This window comes from Pinus tabuliformis, chromosome X, assembly GCF_031772625.1.
Source record: "Pinus tabuliformis cultivar Carrire ecotype Pingquan chromosome X, CPIR1, whole genome shotgun sequence".
NCBI classification, from domain to species: Eukaryota; Viridiplantae; Streptophyta; class Pinopsida; order Pinales; family Pinaceae; genus Pinus; species Pinus tabuliformis.
Window position 1 is genome coordinate 523,909,871 of NC_142308.1, and position 21,763 is coordinate 523,931,633.

A 21,763-nucleotide genomic window follows, 5' to 3' on the forward strand; every position below is an offset into this window, starting at 1 on the left:
TACCCTCCTTGTTTAGGTTAAGAACATCATTTGTTGCTAAATTATTGCCCCTTAACTTAGGTTGGGTCCACTTTGTCCTGTGTGGTCCCATTCCATTGAATGGGACAATTCTTCAAGAACCATCTGGGATACCAATTTCAATAAGGATTTTAGGGATTGGGAAACTCTTTCACATGTCATAATCCATAAACCTAACCCTCAAATCCCCACATCCTTCTCCTAGAAGACATTGTACCTTGCTTAGAAAGCAAGCCCCATTCTTGACCCTCTTCTGGAAAGGGATTATTTGAGTCACTTTATATCCACTTGTTGATTTATCCTTCATTTGTGACTCCATATATACCGGGTCTCCTCCCATCGGTAAAAGTCTGTAAATGGTAGGGAGCCTTCGCTGAGGTGGCAGTGGTTAAGTCACCATTTGTTGCCCTTGGTCCGACGTATGACCCTTTAGGAATCCCCTTTAGGTCCCCTACTAGTTTGAGCAGTAACACTACCCACAGGTGGTGGGTAACAGGTTTCATACTCAAGTATGAGTCAAAATCATGTTCTTCGTTCCTTTAGTTTTGGGCAGATGTTTTCATTTTATCCTCCATTTTGTTGGGAAAAAAAAAATCCTCCAAATAGGAGCTCTTTATGTTTCTAGTAGTTTATTGCTCTAGTCGTTTGTAAGATATCAGAGCATTAGTCTAGGAACGCATTCATAGTTCGCAAAAATGATCAAGTATCAAATTTAATCCTACAATAAGGGTGGTTTAGGCAGATGACTTACTTTTTCTATCAATATTATATAGTAATATAGCTTATTTCATTGTGTATGAAAATTCCACTTATTTATTCAACGTGCTAACAGGAACCTTTGTTAATGTTTGATTCCCATACTTGGAGGCTTGCAAGACATTTCTGCATTCCTTGCTTTCAATAGTTTCCATTGCTTTCATAAATTCTCTGAATCCTTATGTAGTTTCATCAATTGATGGTATAAAATATGGTCATAAACTTGAGCATGATTAAAGAAAAATATTTCTAAAGGTAATTCAATTCGAAAAAGAAAATCAAAACATGTATGAACACAAATAAACAGTATTATATCAAATTACCTAATAAAATACAGTACCTTATTCTTTGTTGCACATATCTGCATCCATATGCAGTATAGGAAACCAAACACTAAAGCCGCAAGTAAAGAGAACTTGCTGCAATTTCAAGTATCATTGTGTAAGCATTTTATGAAAACACTTGTAATAAGTTAGTGGACATTAATATAATTTCTCTCTCTCTCTACATTACTATTATAAGATACTCCAAATTGTAATGTCCATATTTAGCATGAATGAATACATACTGAGATTCATCATATCGATCCCTTGAATGTAATCCTAAGAGATGTGTATCAAATTGTATAGAATTGGATCTCAGTGTAGATGGCATCAAAGTGTGTGCTTGCAAACAAATACAGAACTAATTTATATTTTCCCAATGTGCTAAAGCAATGGAAAATGGAAAAACAAGGGCAATAGACAAATTTCAGCCATAAAAAATAATTCAGCATGTTGATTAAAATGGAGGATTGTAGCATTAAAAGAAACACCTGAAAGAGTTGCATATTTCTACTCTCAAGAGTGCATTTCTATAGCTTGAAAACAAAAATTGCTAAAAATGGAGAGACAATGAAGTGATGGAGACCTTTGTTATGTGTTTATATTTTCAAAAGCCAGAACACAGCTATAAAGGGGTATTATTTGTATATATACATCAGAGAAATACACGAAACAAAAAGGATTCTTAGAGAATGTATTAATGTGGAACAGAGCCCCATCATAGACATATTCCACTATAGTAATAGCTTGTAATTATGTATACCACCTAAGAAAAAACCACAAGATAGAGAGGGCCCAAAGGCATTTTTAGAATATTACTGTTGTCCATATACATACATACATATGCATGTGCAAGTGCACACACACACACACTTCAAATGGGTCAAAGAGATTTTCAAGGGATTCTCAAACACTTGGAGAACAAAAGCACCCTTTTTATATTTACATAGTCATTCTAACAATCAATTTCTTTTTAAATTATATTTCCATAGATTCATTTCTAGATACAGACTACCTGGAAATTGCATCTTCTAAAAAGCCTAGTTAAACATCATGATTATGACCACTATGTTGAACTCAAAGCTCAAATATTTTGAGAAAGTAGTTAAGTATTATTTGAATGGAGGCTTTTGTGAGTAGAATTATTTAAACATTTGTCTTCCGGATCTGGAAGACAGGTGTTTAAATAGTTGTCTTATTTCTTCTTCTACAAAGCCTAGTTAAACATCATAATTATGACGATTATGTTGAACACAAAGCTCAAATATTTTGCGAAAGTAGTTAAGCCTTACCTAAATCTACGATTTGTCAGAAGTATGTCCATCCAAGCTACAATTGCATTTGCGAGATGCATAGCTATTGAGAGCCAAAAAGGTGGTCTTTGCATCCTGCACCATTGTTTTACCAAATAACTTCACATTAATTACATCAATTATATGGTAAAAGAGAAAACTTGTATGTGAACAACTTTACAAAAAATAAAAAAGTCTAAGGAAACCTACACAAAAGTAAGATACCATATGTTAAATAAGATAAAGTTTATATGAGTTAAATTAGAGAGAATGCTTAGCTCCAATATGCATAAAATAAGTAAACTTACCATCATAGTCTATTCTAGAAAGAAACATTCCATACTCAGGTAATCACACCCGTAAAAAAACCTTATGCGAGGAATATACAAAAATATTGTTGATAATAATGTAATTTACAATACGAAATACTAGAATTTAGAAAAATGATTTTAATTAATCGTTAATTGCATTAATAGTATTACAAATCGATTCTTCCTTCTTCAATGCATTTAGCAAAAGCAACATCATTATTATAGCATATTTGGTCAATCACAATGATGCGGGAGAACCTTACTCCAAGTCAAAATGTATTTTGACTAGGCAAGGAGTTCTTCCATTTACCAAGGGAGTTGGTTCCCTTAGTGTGGAATTATTTAATTTACTGTATTTTCCTATGTTTTTGAACATATTGTACATAAATAAGTAAAGTGAGGAATTGATGTAATCAGATCTTCTCTAAAAAGAGAGATCTCGAGAGTATTTTGGAGAGTTGAGAATTAGTTGGATTTATGAGAGGATTTAGTGGAACTAGAGTCCAAGAATAGGGATTTGTTGAAGGAATTGTGGATCTAGACCAGAAGTTGTTTAGTATCCTATTTTGTATAAAAATGTAATTAGACAGATAGAAAAAAGAGAGGTGTGAGTAGAAGATATCCGAGGATTTGAAGGCCAAGAGAGGGTTTATTATAAATCAAGTTGAGAGGGCCTTTGTAAATTTGTTGGTTCATTGAATAAAGTAGCACTTTGTTGAGTATTCTGAGTGCTTGGAATTATTGTTTGTTTCTGTGTTGAATTATATATATGTGTGTGTGTGTGGAAACCAATAATGACTGCAGGATCGAATTGATCCAAGCTCAGGAGGGATTCGCCACCTTACAGGAAGGAAGGGTGCAGTGGAAGCATGTTCGTAATTAAGAAGCAAGAGGAGTATAGAGGAAGAGCGCACCAAGGGAGTGGGATAGAGCCGAATTGAATAGAGAAACAAAGGAAACCCGTGGAAGGAAGGACGAGAATTAGACTGATTTCCCGAATCAAAGCTCAGGAGAGATAGACGTTGATCGTTGATAGACAGAGGATCAGCGATCCATTTTGCAGAAAAATCGAAAGCCAAAAGAAGAGTGAAATCAAAGTGGCACAATGGAAGCATGTTGCAGAGCACGAAAGGAAAGGCCAACACTTAGTCACTTTATCAATTTGGAGAAAGATCGCCATCTAACAACGTCGGGGAACGACAACAGACAGTGTCGGGAGACGGTAATTAACAGCTCTAGGCTAGAGGCATTAGTCTCGGAAGGCAAAGGAAGAGTGTATAAGGCTAACTTGCACTAAAACGGATATGGGAACAGATACGGATACGGGGTTGGAAATGGATACGACAATTTTTCAAAAAATTTGGATACAATACAACAGGAAATGACACACACACACACACACACACACACACATATATATATAACAAAATAAGAATTTCATATTAGCATTCATCTTTTAGAATCTAGACTCTATATCTAAAAATGCATAATCAATTATCATCTATCGTCATCATCAATTCAGCGTAAAAATTGTCATGATCATTAATGATTATTATAACATTCATGATTCAACATATCATCAAGTTTCTGTTTCAAACTTCCAAATTTCAATTATCAACATGACAAGTGACAACATCATCACCAAAATTAATAATGCACACTACATGGTACAAAGTACAAAATGAACTATGACTGGCAACCTACTATCATTATTCATAATTCATATGGTTGTTCAAAAGTTTAAAAGTTAAAACACCATCATAAATTACATTTACATATCATCAAATATGTCTTCATTTCTGTCACTAAGAAGTTTCACATCCTCTACAAAAGTGGGAGCATTGCTGCCATCTCCACTTGAAGATCCACCTATTGGTGACTCCGCATCAAACAAAGTCATATGAGACCTGACATTCAACGTCATATCCAAGTTAGGCAACTCTGGTTCCACATCCCATAATTTGACGGCCCCAAATTTGTATTCGTCTCTCTTGTATGACAGAAGGCGAAGGTTTGAATGAACATACACTAGTTTCTCAAACTTCTTAGAGCCCAATCTGTTTCGCTTCACTGAATGGATGAAGCCATATGTACTCCAGTTCCTTTCTGCTAGAGAGGAACTAGCAACCTGTGACAAGATCCTTATTGACCACTCTGTGTCAACTACCCTATAGCAGTACACTTTTTCGCAAAAGGATTCCATCATGTTCAAGCACTCAGATCATCCAGGATTCATCATTCATCAATGTTTTAAAGATGTAAACCCATTCTACAGTTTATAATGTAAATGATCCTAGTAAGATTTCTTATGTATGTAACAACCTAGGTAAGCCTATTGTTTTTGTTAGTTTTTGTAGCAACGGATGTGTTCTAGCCACGAAATTTGGTGGAGAATATAGAATACATGTATTCTCCAAAACCCATAAATCGATTCTGGAAATTCCACCTAGAGACGACTTAATCAAAATAATTAATCCTTTTTGAAGGTTTCCTAAGTCTAAACTTAAGGAATATGATTAATTAAAGGGTATTAATTAAGTCATGGTGAGAATCTTCTAGAAAAAGACATGGATCAAGTTTTAGTTAATCTTAGTCATCGATTAAGTTTTAATCATGGCCATTGATGTTTCAACGAGAGATTATAAGAAGAAACTTGGTGGGGCTTAGAGAAAACACACCAGCAATTCGATTTCACTAGTAGATCGATTTCCCAAGTAGCAGCACTGGGTTGTTGGAGAGAGCTAGTGAGCTTGAAGCAGTGAGAGAGGGGCAGGGATAATAAGGTCAGAGGAAGCTTTTCCAGCTCTGGTGAGTGCATTGCAGAGAGGCAGTGCAGAGCCACACAGAGGCAGCGCAATGCTTCAGAGGGTATTACATATTTTGCTGGGATGTAATATTCCTAACCAGTGTTGAAAATATCGGTATCGGCAAAATATCGGCGAGGGTCCAGAAAATATCTTATCGGCAATATCGGCAAAAATATCGGCAAGCATAAAAAATAATTTTTTCAAATTTTTAAATATAGCCGATATTTTGCCGATATTTTCAAAATATCGCGATATTTTGCCGATATTTTCCGATATTTGCCGATATTTTGAAAATATCGCGATATTTTCAAAACAGAAAATATCGCGATATTTTCTCGGCGATATATCGTTTTACCGAAAATATCGCGATATTTCCGAATATCGCCGATATATCGCCGATATTGTCAACAGTGTTCCTAACCCAGGATATTCCTCAAACCCCAGCAAAAACTCCAACCAAATATGTGCAAATGATATAATAACCTAGAAGTGATAAAATAACAGTGGAACAACATATAATAATGTAAACCGGAAATATAAGCAGATACACAAGAAATGCAGCGAGAAATGCTAAGCCATTTTATTATACTGAGCAATAAAATGAGTACAAGAGGTGATTAGACAGATGGCACCTCGACTTGCACAAGGCAAGTGAAGAAATACTCTCAGAATGACAAGAATGGCCTCTCTGCGTGGATGCTGCTACTAGAAAACAAATGATGATTTGGGGCTGCTCCCCTCCTCAGAAAAAGCTGAAACTCTGGATTCGGGCTCTACTCAAGAAACCCAGAAAAACCCAGAAAGCTTTCCTGGAATGGCCGACCCCCGAAAAACACCCTCTTGGGGTTCTGCACAGTTCCTCAATGCCCTGCGCTGCCACTGAAGAAAACCCCTCTAAACTCTGCCTGAAACCCTGCCAAAAATCCTCCAATGAGACAAGAGCTGGACCCCTACTCAATCTCCCAGCATAACTCCACCTGCAAAACCCCAATCCAGCACTACAACCAAAAAGAACTGCGTCCCTCTCCAAGTGCTGCACAGTCCTCCAAAATGTTGATGAAACTGCTGCTGAAATGCTGATAAAACTACTGCTAAAATACCGATGAAAATACCTTGCCCGAGCAGGCACTCGAAGTCCCCCGGGGCTAAGGGTGAGATCTCCGAACGGAGACACTCAATGCACTAAACAGTGCTGCAGACCAGCTAAACAACCAGCGTGCTCAGAAGTCGAAACGACTAGCTCAAAATGCACATAACTAAATGATCAAAATGAGGGGGCTCCTCTCTCTTTTATAGCTTCTACCTCTCTCAATTCGAATGCTCACCTTCTCCTGCGTGATTCCCCTTTTGCCACGTGTTCCTCCCCTCCTGCGCAGTCCTTCCATGTTTCTGCGTGGGATCCATTTCTGCGTCCCCTTCTTGGCCCCCTTGGCTCTCCCTTTAAGTCACAATGTTGTGCTACTAGGAAGTGATTTTTATTCTAAAAGTAAGTTATGTCCCCCTTTCTCACTTTTTTTATTTACAAAATAACTATAGAAGGCAAAATTTGGCAAAATCGAATACTCCAATTAGCTGGGGCTAATTAGGAATATTACAGTGTCCCCCGGCAAAATGTTGCTTGTCCTCAATCAACTGAAGTGATGGATGCTGTAAGATCTTCTCATTCTCCCAAGTGGCATCCTCATCTGGGAAATTCTTCCGCCTCACCAAGAATACCCGAACCGTCCTGCTTCGCAGCTGCCTCTCCCTGGTATCAATGATAGCCTCCGGCTACAATACCAAATGCCCCTCATCATCCATAGGTGGTAGCTCATCTGTCACTGTTACCTGCTACCCCAATGCCTTTTTCAGGCATGATACATGAAAAATGTTATGAATCTTGCTGCCTTGGGGCAGCTCCAACTCATATGCAACCTGTCCAATCCTGCGTATCATCCTGTATGGCCCATAAAAGCGGGGCTTGAGTTTTTCAGCCCCCTTCTGCTTCAGTGACGACTGTCAGTATGGCTGTAATCCTAAGTAGACCATGTCCCCCACCTCGAACTGCTTCTCTACCCGACCCCTGTCGGCATACAACTTCTATTGGTTTTGCGCTGCAGCCATGTTATCCTTGAGAGTTCGGAGGATATCCTGACTCTCTTGGATCCAAATCTTGGCTCTAGGAGCCCTGTTGTCACCAAACATCACGTCAACAAAAGATAAAGGATGATACCCATATAAGGCATAGAATGGTGACATACCAATGGATATGTGATGTGAAGTATTGTAGCAATACTCCCCCAGATGTAGCCACTTCAGCCATGCTCGTTGCTGCCCATTGACATAGTTACGCAAGTAGCCCTCCAGCCACTTGTTAACTATCTCTGTCTGCCCATCTGTCTGTGGGTGATAACTGGTACTCGGAGTCAACTCCGTCCCCACCAACCGGAAAAGCTCCTGCCAAAACCCGCCCATGAAACAACTGTCCCTGTCACTGACGATGGTCTTAGGAAGACCATGTAGCCTGAAGATCTCCCTGAAGAACAACTTGGCCACCTGTGCTGCTGTGTAGTGTGCGGATATGGCAAAGAAATGCGCGTACTTTGTCAGTCGGTCAACGACGACAAAGATACAATCCTTGCCCTGTACCGTGGGCAATCCTGTGATAAAGTCCATCGAAATGCTCTCTCATTTCCCCTCCGGAATGGGAAGAGGCTGCAATAATCCAACGGGATGGCTCATCTCTCCCTTGTTCCTCTGGCAAACATCGCACTCCTGGATGTGCTGGAGTACGTCCTCCTTGAGGCCCTTCCATGAGAACCTCTCCCTAATGGCCCTGTAGGTTTTGGTAAACCCCTGATGTCCTGCCAATGGTGAATCATGTGATGCCTGGAGTATCTTCTTCTTGAGCTGAGACCCCTTAGTCAAGAAAATCCAATCCCTATAATAGATGATCTCATCGACCACCCTGTACCTGTCATCTGCCACCTGCCCATCCAGAATCTCACATGCAAACATGTCCTTGGAGTACTCTACTAAGAGTCGAGCCCTCCAATCTGTGTCCAAGCTCATAAGAGACAACGTGGCTGGTCTACGCGAAAGGGCATCTGCTACCACGTTGTTCTTACCCTTGACATACTCAATGTCAAAGTCATATGCTTGGATCTTGCTGATCCACTTCTGCTGCCTCTCCTACAACTGCTTCTGCTCCAAAAAGAACTTGAGGCTGTTGTGACCAGTCCTCACCCTGAACCTGTTCCCCACCAAATACTGTCGGTACTTAGCCAATGCATGCATGATGGCCAGCATCTCCTTGTTGCATATAGAATACAACCTCTCGTGCGGAAGGAGCTTCCGACTCTCAAAGGCTATAGGGTGACCTCCCTGCATCAACACTGAGCTGATCCCCTCTCCCGACGCATCACACTCCAAAACAAATGGCTGCGCAAAATCAAGCAATGCAAGCAATGGGCAGCTGCTCATAACCTCGTTGAGCCTGTCAAAGGCTCGCTGCGTTGTATCCAACCAATTGAATGCCCCCTTGTCAAATCTGTCAGGGGTACAGCAAGCTGTGAGAAACCTTTGACGAACTTCTGTTAGTAAGTACAAATGCCAATGAATCCTCGAAGTTTCGTCACGTTTCTCGGCTCCGGCCAATCTCTGATGGCCCTAATCTTCTCCTCATGGACCCTCACTCCGTCCACTCCAATGAGGTGTCCCAAGTATAACATCTTCGTCAACCCGAACTCACATTTGGAGAGCTTGGCATAGAACTGCTGCTCCTCCAAGATGCGTAATATTGTCTCAATATGCTGGAGATGCTCCTCCCAAGTCCTGCTGTAAATGAAAATGTCATCGAAGAATACCAACACAAACTTCCTCAAGTAACTACGGAAGATGTGATTCATGCAGGACTGAAATGTAGCTAGGGCGTTGGTTAGCCCAAAAGGCATCACCAAGAACTCAAAGTGCCCATAGTGACACCTGAAGGCGGTCTTGGGAATGTCCTGCTCCCTCACGCGAATCTGATGGTACCTAGATCTCAAATCAATCTTTGAGAAAAAACGTGCCCCTCTCAACTCGTCCATCAATTCATCGATCCTGGGTATGGTGTACCTGTTCTTGAGGGTCTTCTTGTTCAGGGCCCTATAGTCAATGCACATCCTCAATGTACGATCCTTCTTCTTCACCAACACCACAGAAGAAGCAAAAGGACTCGTGCTCAGTCGAATGTGCCCAAGAGCCAGCAACTCCTGGATAGCCCGCTCAATCTCGTCCCGATAGGCCTTGGGGTGCCTATACGGGGTGGTGATCACTGCCTGGATGCCATGCTCAAGCTCGATAGTGTGCTCAAACCCTCGATCCGGTGGCTGTCCTGGTGGAATCTCTCCAAACACTATGGCATACCGATCAAGGATGGACTGGATCTCTGGTTGTACTGTCTGCCCTGTAGTCCCTTCCTCTGATACACGTAGCTCCATTGCCCACTCTGTGTCTCCCTTCGGGAAGACTGCCTCCATCCGATGAGCCGACAGAGTCTGAGGCAGATATGTGTGCTATCCCCGTATCTTCTCATGCCTCCTTGTCTTCTCATCATCCCACTCCATCTCTAGGGTCTTCCAATCTGTCGTGACCTTCCCTAGAGTGATAAGCCATTGAACACCCAGTATCATGTTAGTGTCTGAAATATCGATCATGAAAAAGTGGTCAGTCAATGTGTAGGTGCCCATCGTCACTAAAATCTCTGGAACATACCGAGCACACGTCATGGTCTGATCTCTTGGGACCAAGACTGAAAACCCATCGAAGCTCTCTGTCTGTATGCCTCTCCGCTCAACCATCTGTGCATCGATGAAGTTGTGGGTCGCCCCACTGTCAACCAAAACTGACACTCGCTGGCCACGTACTGTCCCTCGTATGTGTAGCGTCAGATACTTGGGAACTCCTCGCAATGCAACAAGGGCCCCTCCGGTGGGTGCAAAAGATGCACCACCTGCTGCTGGCGGTGGAGGTGGCAAAGGTCCCTGTCCATCATGGCTATCTCCTGCCTCCACACCATCCTCGTCATCCTCTTCTCCACTGCTCTTGGAGAAAACCTCAATGAAATGTGCCTTGCCAGCAGCACATCTATGTCCTGGTGCCCATGGCTCCTGACATGTGAAGCACAACCGCTTCTTCTTCAGCTCCCTCTTGACATCATCGTCAATCTGCACTCGTCCTGGATTCCCCTTTGGAGGTGGAATCCTCACATCCTTCCCCTTAGACTGGAAAGTCTGTCTCTGGGGGTAAGGTGTCCGAGTCCTGGGTAAGACATCCTATAGGTCCCGGGTCCTGCTGATAGCATCCTGAAGGGTGGTCGGTCTAGCGGATCTGACTAGACCCTGAAGTGACTCTGCCAACCCCTCAACATACATATAGATCCTCCATGCAGTGGATAGGTCTGGCACCATCACGGAGACCCTCAAAAAATCTGCAATGTAGGTCTCCGGACTCCTTGTCTGTTTGAGCCTCGTCAGCTCAACGAAATGCTGCTCTAGATCCCTCCGATCAAATCGCTCCATCAGTCTCCTGGTAAACTCGACATATGTCGTCACTGTGGAGTGCCCCAGTGTAACCATCCCATGAAACCACCAATCCTAGGCCTCGCCATCCAAATGCAATGTTGCCACCTTGATGGCCTCTACCTCCAACATCTGATTAAGCTGGAAATAAATGTCTAGCTTCTCCACCCAAGACTTTGCCGAACTGTTTGATGAGCCATCAAATGTAGGCAAGTGGAATCTACTCGCTGCACGGTGGGTGTCGCCATCATGGTAATGCCGGTACCCTCTGTGATGGTCACAGGGTCTGCTATCCCGCTGGAGCTGAACAAAATCTCTGAATGAGAGGGCTTCCCTGAACTCCTGCCCATAGGCTTGGTACTCTGCAAAATAATCGCCCATATGTCCGGGCTCTGCCTCCTGCTGGGCTACGACCCCCATGTCTGCTCCTAGGAAAGTGGGCATGGTAGAGCGTGTAGGGGCATGTGAGGCCACCTGCTGCGCAGTATCATGCTGCTCTAGTAAGTGATGGGATGCACATGATCCCTCACCAATCTGAAAAACTCGTGGGCTCTCACGCTGTCTAGCCTCTACTGCTGTGAATCTTTTCCCCATTACCTCAATCTGCCTCGACAGATCCTGCACTAATTTGAGGAGCATATCCGCAAATCTCTTCCTGTCCTCGTTGGCCATCTGTTCTGCGTCCACTACTGGTTCTCTCCCCATAGGTATTTTCCAACCTACGTCCAGTGTCTCTGTACCTCCTACCTCTGTAACAAATGTAGGGTTTTTCCCCTGGTGTCATAGATTGCTAGCTCCACAGGCTGAGCCAGATCTATGCTCTGATACCACTGTAATATTCCTAACCCAGAATATTCCTCAAACCCCAGCAAAAACTCCAACCAAATATGTGTGAATGATATAATAACCAAGAAGTGATAAAATAACAGTGGAACAGCATATAATAATGTAAACCGGAAATATAAGCAGATACACAAGAAATGCAACGAGAAATGCTAAGCCATTTTATTATACTGAGCAATAAAATGAGTACAAGAGGTGATTAGACAGATGGCACCTCGACTTGCACAAGGCAAGTGAAGAAATACTCTCAGAATGACAAGAATGGCCTCTCTGCGTGGACGCTGCTACTAGAAAACAAATGATGATTTGGGGCTGCTCCCCTCCTCAGAAAAAGCTGAAACTCTAGATTTGGGCTCTACTCAAGAAACCCAGAAAGCTTTCCTGGAATGGCCGACCCCCGAAAAACACCCTCTTGGGGTTCTGCACAGTTCCTCAATGCCCTGCGCTGCCACTGAAGAAAACCCCTCTAAACTCTACCTAAAACACTGCCTGAAACCCTACCAAAAATCCTCCAATGAGACAAGAGCTGGACCCCTGCTCAATCTCCCAGCATAACTCCACCTGCAAAACCCCAATCCAGCACTACAACCAAAAAGAACTGCGTCCCTCTCCAAGTGTTGCGCAGTCCTCCAAAACGCTGATGAAACTGTTGCTGAAATGCTGATAAAACTACTGCTGAAATACCGATGGAAATACCTTGCCCAAGCAGGCACTCGAAGTCCCCCGGGGCTAAGGGTGAGATCTCGAACGGAGACACTCAATGCACTAAACAGTGCTGCAGACCAGCTAAACAGCCAACTTGCTCAGAAGTCGAAACGACTAGCTCAAAATGCACATAACTAAATGATCAAAATGAGGGGCTCCTCTCTCCTTTATAGCTTCTGCCTCTCTCAATCCCAATGCTCACCTTCTCCTGCGTGATTCCCCTTTTGCCACATGTTCCTCCCCTCCTGCGCAGTCCCTCCATGTGTCTATGTGGGCTCCATTTTTGCGTCCCCCTTTTGGCTCCCTTGGCTCTCCCTTTAAGTCACAACGTTGTGCTACTAGGAAGTGACTTTTATTCTAAAAGTGAGTTATGTCCCCCTTTCTAACTTTTTTTATTTACAAAATAACTATAGAAGGCAAAATTTGGCAAAGTCGAATATTCCAATTAGTTGGGGCTAATTAGGAATATTACATGGGGAGAAGCAGTGATTCAGTGCTAGAAGTCGGAAAGAGGGTCCGGAGGCCAGGAGGATCCATATTCAAGACAGTAGTTGATCAGATAGCGAGAGGGAAAGCAGTGCTAAGTTGTGGGACGCAGTACTGCATAGGCTAACATGGTGACTGCGCAGAGGCAACAAAGAGCTGCTCAACTTGATCTAAGGTCAGAGTCGGATCGCCTGTGGGAGTGAGATTTTTCTCACTAGATTTACTGTCAGTCATTTCTCTGTATGGATTGCTATATTTGAGCATCCATAGTTTTGCACTCAGATTTACTACTACATAATATTAAAACCCTTAGCTATTGCACTAGTTTTCCCGAGTTGGATTTTTCCGGGGACTTAGTCCAAAAATAACTATGTATTTGCGTGTGTGCATCTATTCTTCCAGCATTTTTATTCCTTCTGCAATATTTATTTTGTGAAGGTTGCAGTGTATTTAATTCGATATTTGTCATAGCACACAACAAGTAAATTGTTTAATCGAATTAACATCAGTTGCTGCAATAGGATTCAGGGTTTGCCGAATTTTCACATGGTATCAGAGCACATATTGTAAGCCGGAGAGCTCAGTAGCAGAAGGGAAGAGGAATTTCGTAGCTCTGCGTAGACAACAGTTCAAAACCCTCAGAGGCAGCGCAGTTCTTGGCCAGGATGGTCAATTTTTGAGGAAAATTTTATTTCCCTGAGAGAGTCGACAAAGAATAAATTTTCCAGATCAAAGATTACCATAAGCAAAGAGAGAAGCAGTGTTTTCCTTGCAGAGAAGATCTTCAGCTAGGATGCAGTTATTTTGCAGCAATTTGTTGGTGCAGAATAGCGTCAAGAGGAAGGAAGAGCACACACTGAGGGAATTCTTTCCTCAAGGAACTTCTAGTCCAGAGGTTTGATTTTTCACTACAGAGTAGCAGTAGTCGTGAGCAAATTTGCCCACTCTAGCAGGGAGTGTGTAGAGCCAATTAGCAGCGGCACAGAGGAGAAGTGGAGTTCAACTTTGTTAATTTTAGGTATGTTCTATGCTTAGAGCAATTTACTTCAATTTTTCATATTAATCCAATGACAATATTCAGATTAGCAATCACATCAGCATGATAGTAAAGTGCAGATAGAACATAAACATAAACAACAGAAGACAAGCCAAGACAAGAGGACACAAGATGTGGGACCAGCCAGGAACAAACCCCAATGTGTGGAAACCCTTGATCAAATCTTCTTCAATAGTTCAACAAAGAGAGAGATTGTACAAATATCAAACAGGACTGAATCTTTTATCCAAGTGTCATCAATAGGATGCTCATCAAACTGAGCCAAACATAGTCAAATCTTGACCCAAAACATCTCCCAGAATTCTGATGTCTTCTTGCTGCACTAGCTGTCACTGCTTCATGAGATAGGACATCAACATTCAGTCCTCTTCCTTCATACAGTCAACAATGCAGGTCTTCGAGGTGAGGCTCCACCACTTGTGCAATCCTTAGAACAAACTTTGCTGCTGGCTATGGCCTACGACCTAGCCCAGCAACAAGTTAGGCCTATGGTCTTCAATCAACAATCAATAATATCAATGCAGCAGTATTGAGTCCAACAAGCTTGACCCAATCTGAATATACTGATCTGATCTTGGACTAGGACAGATTTCTTCAATGTAATGACTGAGGTTTGCCAACCTTATAAATTGTCCTCATGAACAGCCTCAACACTGCACTGTCACCACACTTCTAGGACACAGTCAATAAGAGATTTGATGTTGTCATCATGATGACTGGTTAGGCCACTTCTTGGTTGTAGCTTAGGGTTTCTTCATAACTGTGAAGCCTTCCTTTACTATGGTTTATAGATCCTCTAGCCAGCGGATTAGAGCCCTCCTTAACTGCTGGTTAGAACCTCCTTTGACAGCGAATAGGAGACTTCCCTTTTTACTGCGGCTAGGGCTAGTTAGACTGCAGCTAGGGCAGCGGATAAGACTTCTTTGACTGTGGATTAGGGTTGCGTATGAAGCTCCTTTAGACAACGAATAGGTCCTCCTCATAAGACAACTGCAAGGGCTTCTCCCTTCAACTGCGGCTAGGCTTCATGACTGCGGCTAAGTCTCCTTGCTTGAACAGCAGCTAAATCACCTCCTTTAGGACTGTGTATTGAGCCTCTTTCTGACTGCGGATTAGGGGTCCATTTAGGCTGCATATTGAAGCTCCCTTTGACTGCATCTAGGGCTAGAGCTCCCCTCTAGGACTACGGCCAGATCTCTCCCTTACCTGCAGTTAAGTCTCTTACTTATTGCGACTAGGGTAAGGCTAGATCTCCCTCCCTTTAGGACTGCAGCTAGCTGTATATAGAAGCCTACGGCTAGGGCTCTTTTAGAGCTTCCTTAGACAGTGTATAGAACCCTCTCCTTGCCGCGTAGAAGAGCCTCCTTTAGGACAGTGTATAGGGCTTCTCTACTAGACCTCTCCTTCCACCAAAACCCAAACGAGTTGAGAGAGAGATCACAAGAGATGAATATCTCAAAATGAATTGAAGACCTCCTCTATTTATAATGCCACGTTGAGGATAAGTTGGGGTAATTTGGTTGCTGGCCGACCTTGACAAATTGTCAACTAACACAAATAAATTCATATCTCCATGAATACATGTCGGAATCGGATGATCTTTAGATCAATCCTACACCTCTCAATGAGAGGAGTCCAAGAAAAATATCAACTACCATAAATAAGAAGACCCACATGGAGTTTGGCCGTAGTTGCCAATTTTAACAGACTTTTGTAGAGATGGCATCAATAGGGCTGAGAGATCAGGATCGGTTGAACGGAGCCTCCAACTACGTGATCTGGAAGGCAAGAATTTCCTATCTTCTAGATGAATATGATCTCAAAGCCTACATCGATAGTGTGGTAGCTATACCCATGGATGCAGATCAGATGAAGACCTACAAGAAGGAGATAGCGAAAGCAAGGAGGTTGATTTTCGATGGGGTTCGAGATCACGTGGTGTCTCATATAGATGGCAAAGATAGTGCCAGACAGATTTGGGAAGATCTTGCTACACTATACCAGGGATCTTTCGAGCGGCAGAAGATGTATCTTGAGGGGAAGTTGAGATGTACAAGGATGTAGAAAGGGGAGCACATAGACCCCTTCCTCACTAGGATTCAGGATGTCCAAGGCCAACTATTTGAGGTAGTGTTAGCGCCCCAACCGACAGAATTGGTGCGGTTAGCTCTAAACAATGTGTCCAAAGACTGGCAAGTCTTCATCCAAAGTATTCTAAGCAGAGACAAGTTGCCAAATTGGGAACGAATGTGGATTGATCTGCACCAGGAGGAGATGAGGCGAGATTTGGTCAAGAGCACCATCAGTGGCAACAGTGGAATGAAGCAAGTGAAAGAAGAGGAGAATGTGGCCCTCGCATCAAAGGGGTAGCAGGAGCAGCGCAGGAGAAAGGACCTTTCCAAGGTCAAATGCTTCAGATGTGGTGAGCTTGGCCACTATAGTACCTAGAGTCCTCTCAGGAAAAAGGACAAGGAGAAGTAGGACCAGGCGGAAGCTCATCTAGAGATCGACAGGTTGTCCTCTAGATTGGAGGAAGAGTTTGCCATGATCATCAATATACCTCCAAAAGTGAGGTGAGGTTATTTGGTTTTGTGGCCCCAGAGAGCTACAAGATGGGCAAGATTCTTGAGAAGGTCTACCTCATGAATCAATACCTTGCTACGAGAGCCCATAGCATTCAGTAGCAGGATGGATCAATGGCAAATGGTGCAGTCAAATTCCAGAGTGACAAATGAAGTGGCTAGTAGCGGTCGGATACTGCGCAACACAGTGTAGAGATGGCAACAGTGCAGTTGGCACAGAGCAGAGTCAGCGACAATGTAGAGGCTTCAGTGATAGCGTAGAGACTAACAGCGATTAGAGACTCTGGAGACAAATGCATCATACTGATCACAGTTGATTCTGTATTTTCGATGCTTTTTAGTTGCAGTTGTTGTAGTTGTAGGAGCAGATGGAGAGGGAATTGCAGTGCAGATGCGGTGTTGGCAGCAGTTCAGCAGGGCTAGTAGCAGCACAGATGCAGTGTATATCAGAGTTGCACAGTAGTTGGTGGGAAGCAACAACATGACAGGAGGTGGTGCAGAGACAGGGTGTTGCTTCAGTGGGTTGCAGTGCTAGAACACATTCCTCTCTAATAGGGAGTGTTATTTTTTGTAGCATCGGATGTGTTCTAGCCACGAAATTTGGTGGAGAGGCTAGAATACATGTATTCTCCAAAACCTAGAAATCGTTTCTAGAAATTCCACCTAGAGAAGACTTAATTAAGCTAATTAATCTTTTTGTAATGTTTCCTAAGTCTAAGTTTAGGGAATGTGATTAATTAAAGGGTATTAATTAAGTCATGGTGAAAATCTTCTAAAAAAATACATGGAACGAGTTCTAGTTAATCTTAGTCATCGATTAAGTTTTAATCATGGTCGTTGATGTCTCGATTCTCAATGAGAGATTATAAGAAGAAATTCGATGGGGCTTGGAGAAAACACACCAACAGCTTGATTTCACTGGTAGATTGATTTCCTGAGTAGGAGTGTTGAGTTGCCGGAGAGAGAGCTAGTGAGCTTGAAGCAATGAGAGAGGGGCAAGGATAGTAAGGTAGGAGGAAGTTTTTCCAGCTTCGGTGAGTGCACTGCAGAGAGGCAGTGAGTGTCACAGACAAGCAACGCAAAGCCACGCAGAGGCAGCGCAGTGCTTCAGAGGGGATTTCGTATTTTACTAGGGAGAAGCAATGATTCAGTGCCAAAAGCCAGAAAGAGAGTCTGGAGGCCAGGAGGATCCATCTTCCCGTCAGCAACTAATTAGATAGCGAGAGGGAAACAAGTTCCGAGTTGTGGGACGCAGTGTTGCATAGGCTGACGCAGTGACTGCGCAAAGGCAGCAAAAAGCAACTCAACTTGAGCCAAGGTTTGTGTCGGATTGCATGTGGGAGTGAGATTTTTCTCACTAGATTTATTGTCAGTCATTTCTCTGTATGGATTTCTAGATTTGAGCATCCATAGTCTTGTACTCAGATTTACTACTACATAATATTAAAACCCTCAGTTGTTGCATCGGTTTTCCCGAGTTGGGTTTTTCTGGGAACTTAGTCCAATAACAACTATGTATCTGTATGTGTGCGCATCTATTCTTCCAGCATTTTCATTTCTTCCGCAGTATTTATGTTGTGAAGGTTGCAATGTATTTAATTTGATATTTGTCGTAACACACAAGAAGTAAATTGTTTAATCAAATTAACAATTAGAAGAATTAACATCAGTTGCTGCAATGGGATTCGGGGTTTGCCGAATTTTCACAGATTTGGTAACGATTTCTATTCTAGGAGGTTTTTCGTATCACTGATTCATGTGTGTTTCTAAACATTGATGATCGGCAGAGTTTTTCCCTCCAGCCTCACCCCAAAGCTATGGATTTTGTCGTCAAGATCTTAAGTAAGTCTTAGTGTTTTAGTCGAGTCTTTTGTAAAGTGATTTGAGAATAATTTTAACTAATTTCGCTAAATTATTTTATTACAAATCACTTGACCTACTAGATCATATTTGAGTTGCAAAATTGAGTAAATAATTGAAGGTCTATAACGATCGAATGTTCCCCCTCCATGGGTTGAAATGTAACTATCTTATGTAAATAATATTTTAGTCATGGTGCTAAAATATTAGACTGTTGGAAAAAATAATTAATTCCCTCATGTCTCAATTAATTAAATTTTCTGGCAAAAATAAATTAAAAATCCTAAGCCAAAAATTTAATTAATTTGTGTCAAAGTTAAGTCTTAAGGAAAAATAAATTCTCCAAATTAAAAAATTCGTGGGTTATAGAAAAATTGATTTTTGGAGCTTCTCCACCAAGGGAATATTGAAAATATCAAGAAACTTTGAACACTTGGGCCTTGGTGGTTAAGTCAAAATCAATTTTTTGAGGAAATTAACTCAAAATAATTAATTTGAGTTAATTAAAAATCAATTAAATGAAAAATTAAATTAACCTCAAAAAATAAATAATTTCAACAGTGATGATTAAAAGATAATTAAACATTTATCAACGGTCGAGATTACTTTGATGTGAATCAAGCCAACTAGTCGTTTGGAGAATTTATCTATAAATTACAAGTCATTTGTCTCACAAAGCATCCAATCATGGAATCGTGTAATAGCTCTTGAAGCTCTCTTGTATTTTTTTGGAATAATAATAACGCAAAGACTTTGGGGTTTTCATTGATAATGGTGTTCCTCTTCTGTTGTTTATGGTAATATTGTTCTTAGTGTTCTGTTGAATGATATTTTTATAAGTTGTTTATTATTAACCTTTATGGAATAATTTATTGCACGGGTATCTTAAATACGTTATTAGATCTAAGATAGCATTTTAATTTAATTGAATTATCAGGTACCTATAACTCTATAAGATTATATTGTTATTTCATATTTCTATCGATTTGACAACTTGATCTAGTGTGTGCAAAAATCATGTATTCGAAAAACTTGTGCATTAGCGGAAGTCGTCGGTTTGACCAACCAACTCTCAGGTCATAAAATCTAGAGACTCTTCTTCATTGAAACCCCGGGATCTATCTAACGTAGTTTCTCTTGCAGAGTTTCTTGCCTAGTGCCTCATTTGAACTCATTTATATCTTAAAATCTTTTATATATAGCGCTTTAAATGATTTATTTGATATTTCTAGTGCTACTTTATCTAATCTATCGGCAGAGTTGTCCTCATACCTATAGATTAGATCTGTAAATTAATTGTAAATAAATCTGGGTATTTACCTTGTTAGATCTTTTACTTTATTTTGTAATTATTTTTTATTTATTTAATTTTTTCTTAATGTTTTAAATGTTTTAGACTTTGCAAAATTATGAGAATACAATTCGTATAGGCCTTATGTCCATAATTAATTCCATATAATTCGCATGGCTGCCTTGTGTTCCTCACAGGTCCAAGAGAAGCAAAAGCCTAGGGTTTGAAAATTTTCTGTGGATTCTTTAATTCGACTTGTTTTTTTTGAAAGCTTCAGGATCATTACTTCAAGGAGGTCGCATGCCCTTATTTGATCTGCAAACCCTTGCTGTACACATATGATTTTTTATTTCAGGGTTTTAAAAATAGCTAAAGGCCAATCTAACTCAGTCACAGACCATTTTTGTGGATTTTTTAAATCAACCCTAAAGCATTTTATTTCAAAGGAAGCTACTAGCTTGCAAGCCTTTATCAAGGTTTCATATCAAAGAAATTTGCAAACAAATTCTGAGTTATTTATTCATCGAATTTCTCTTCACTGTAAATAGGATTTTCTCTTGTTTTTCTAAATCGAATATCTTCAGATCTAAAACGATTTTCCTTCATCCCAATGTATTAGCAGAAAAAATCAAATTTCTTGAGGTTGTTTTCATTTCAAAATAGAAATCGAACTATTTAGTGAGGTCATCTTAATTGTTGTGACACAATTTCATCTGAGCCGTATTTGCTTGGAGGGTCACTGTTTCTTTTAGAGACTCGAGCTTTGAACATTTTACAATATAATTATTTATGAGCTTGTTCTTTATCAAGGCTGAGGGCTTTTTTTCCAAATTTTCTCTGTTTCTAAATTTTGTCTATGATCGCCGTAGGTATTTGGAGAAAATTTCCCTCTCTGGTGCAACAACCCTTCTTATCTTGACTTCCTGCAAGCAACGAAAAAAACTGAGAGATAAGGGTTTGGAAATTAATGTAAATAAATCATAAATTTCAGGCCATCTTTCTGCTTGGCAATAAGCCCTTTTTTTGGATCTACTTTTCTCTGAGCCGAGAGCAAAAGAATTGCAGATATTTTATCATTTGGCCACAAGCCCAAAAGGGTCGATTTTATCTCTTTGGTGCAATATTCTCCATTAAGGAAATCGAATGTTCTAGAATTCTCAAACCAATTTCTTCTCTGGAAGCCGTATTCAAAATTTTAGCACATTTTCCTCTGCCACAAGCAAATCCGTGAGCGAGAAACTATGCAGCATTTGAGCAGTGGAATTTTTCCAAGTCAATTCCTGAGAAATTAATTATTTAGAGCCTTTAATTTTTCCAAAGTTCCTTTTAGTCCCTTGCGTATTTCTCTCTTTGAAGCTTTGACGTCATTTATTTTTGGAGTGCATTTCATTTTGAGGAAATTGATTTCATTTTGGAAAAAAGTTTATCATTTTAATTTCTATTTTTTTATAAAGATTTTCTCTCATTGATATTTTTCGAAAATGGGTCAACTAATTTTTCAAGGGGGTTTGTGATAGACTAACTTTTTACTAACTTTTCCTTTGACTCCATTAATAAAATTAACATTATTATTCATAGTTTTGCTTCAAATTTGAATCTCATTTGCATTTTAGGCTAAAGTCTTCAATCAATTAAATCTAATTAATTGTGCTTCATTGTATAATTAACATTCACTTTATATTGCTCTAAGGTAATTTTGAAATACATTATAAGTGAAGTGACATCTTTTATTAACACATCAATAATGTCACTTTGTGTTTGAATGCATTAGAGTGCTTTGATAGATTTGATTGGCATTCTAATCATCTAACTTTGTTTCATTGAGCAACTTTTTATATGCTTCATTGGGTTATTGAAATAAGTTAATTTCTATTTTGTGCTTAAAGAAATCT

General features: G+C 40.8%; 1 protein-coding gene across 5 annotated transcripts in view; it reads right to left on the reverse strand.

Annotated features, from left to right (window-relative positions):
• Nucleotides 1-21,763, reverse strand: part of LOC149140999 (uncharacterized) — a 270,261-nt gene that overhangs the window by 105,320 nt on the left and 143,178 nt on the right. For 2 of the 5 annotated variants that reach the window (XM_089447931.1, XM_089447930.1), the window contains 2 exons: nucleotides 2,390-2,485; nucleotides 1,115-1,193 (listed from right to left, as the gene is read on the reverse strand). In XM_089447931.1, coding sequence (XP_089304057.1) covers nucleotides 1,115-1,193; nucleotides 2,390-2,485 — 175 coding nt within the window. Of the gene's footprint in view, nucleotides 1-1,097; nucleotides 1,194-2,389; nucleotides 2,486-21,763 lie in introns of all 5 variants that reach the window. The other 3 variants (XM_089447933.1, XM_089447932.1, XM_089447934.1) reach the window with 3 other exon arrangements.